The sequence below is a fragment of the Toxorhynchites rutilus genome, chromosome 2 (assembly GCF_029784135.1).
Source record: "Toxorhynchites rutilus septentrionalis strain SRP chromosome 2, ASM2978413v1, whole genome shotgun sequence".
Lineage (NCBI taxonomy): Eukaryota > Metazoa > Arthropoda > Insecta > Diptera > Culicidae > Toxorhynchites > Toxorhynchites rutilus.
In genome coordinates this window covers 219,203,482-219,204,779 of record NC_073745.1, presented here as the reverse complement: position 1 = coordinate 219,204,779, position 1,298 = coordinate 219,203,482, and the positions used below count along the sequence as shown (strand labels likewise).

General features: G+C 38.5%; 1 protein-coding gene across 1 annotated transcript; it reads right to left on the bottom strand.

The window, feature by feature from the left end:
* On the bottom strand, positions 1-1,298 carry LOC129771510 (nitric oxide synthase-interacting protein homolog). The gene is made up of 5 exons (XM_055775243.1): positions 1,038-1,298; positions 767-975; positions 398-707; positions 228-336; positions 1-172 (listed from the first exon to the last, which is right to left on the bottom strand). The coding sequence occupies exons 1-5, from the start codon at positions 1,211-1,213 to the stop codon at positions 101-103; spliced, it is 876 nt and encodes a 291-aa protein (XP_055631218.1). The 5' UTR covers positions 1,214-1,298; the 3' UTR covers positions 1-100.

Genomic DNA, 1,298 nt, shown 5'->3' with positions numbered 1-1,298 from the left:
TTTGTTTATTTGTTTATTTATTTCTTTATTTTATTTATTGTTCAATGTATTTTTCTATGATAGTTGAATTAACCCTAGTTATGGTCTTAAATCGTGATGTTTAACACTGGAGAGCTGGCCTGGCTTCTTTTGCTTGCAGATTGTCATTAGTTGTGGAAAATCCAGTACCACCCTAAGAACATAGAAAATGAATATTCGAATTGAAAATAGAATCGACGCACACTCACCCTTTGTAGCGGAATTATATCCGAATCCGTCAACTTCGCATTAGTCAAAGGATGAATCATATCCTTTTTAATAAGTTTCTCCACGCATTCCATTGTAACAATGTCACCACTTGAAATAGGTTAGATTTCGATTCAAATATTGATCTAATATCTAAAATTGTACTTCTTACGTTGTTTTCAAAACCGCGCATGGGACGGAATTGTTGAGTATATCATGCGTAACAGCACACATATAGCGATTCTCCTTGGCAATCAGCGATTTCTTGTCAGCAGGATCCTTTACCAGTGTGAATTTTACCTCAATCAGATCTTTGGCTTTCAGTGGTTTACCAGAGACCGGACAATAAACTTTACTGTCGGGCTTTTCTAATTTCGTAATCTTCGCAGCCGGAGTTTGGGAAGGAACCCAGAAACTTGGTAACAGTGTTCGCTTGCCGAGGGAAATATTGGACAAAGCTCCACTTGTGCTGGGAACCTCCTCTACACGAAGACGATTATGACAATACCGAATCTACGCCATACGAAACTATCATACTTACCGGCAACGACTTTCGTGCTGACGATATTTTTTTCGATGGATACAAATTTATCCAACTGCTTTTTGGTCTCCGCATTGGATTTCTCGAGTTGTTCTTCCTCATCTTGCTTCACTTGCTTCTCGTATTCTTTCATCTTTCTGGTGTATTCATTCTTTTTCGTGATGATGTAGGTGAGAATAGCTTCCTTGTCAAACAAATATCCATCTTTCCTGTTTGATGAACAAAATTGTGATATCAACATATTTTCAGTATTAGGACAAAGCAAACGAACGTGATAACCGGATTCCTGCAGGGCTGTAGCGTCAACGAACAGCAATCAAAACTTTTAACGGAATCCTTCCCGAGACGACGTGAAGATGTTCCAAATCCGGAGGAAGCAGCATCCTTTTTCTTTTCGTGGTATGTATAGACCGCTCCGGCAGTACAATTTCTCGCATGTCTCGTCATTTTTTATCTGAAGAATTGCTGCTTTCACAAACGATTATCAACAATACCTGGGTAAACAATATTTTTGTTATGACTTGTTATCTAC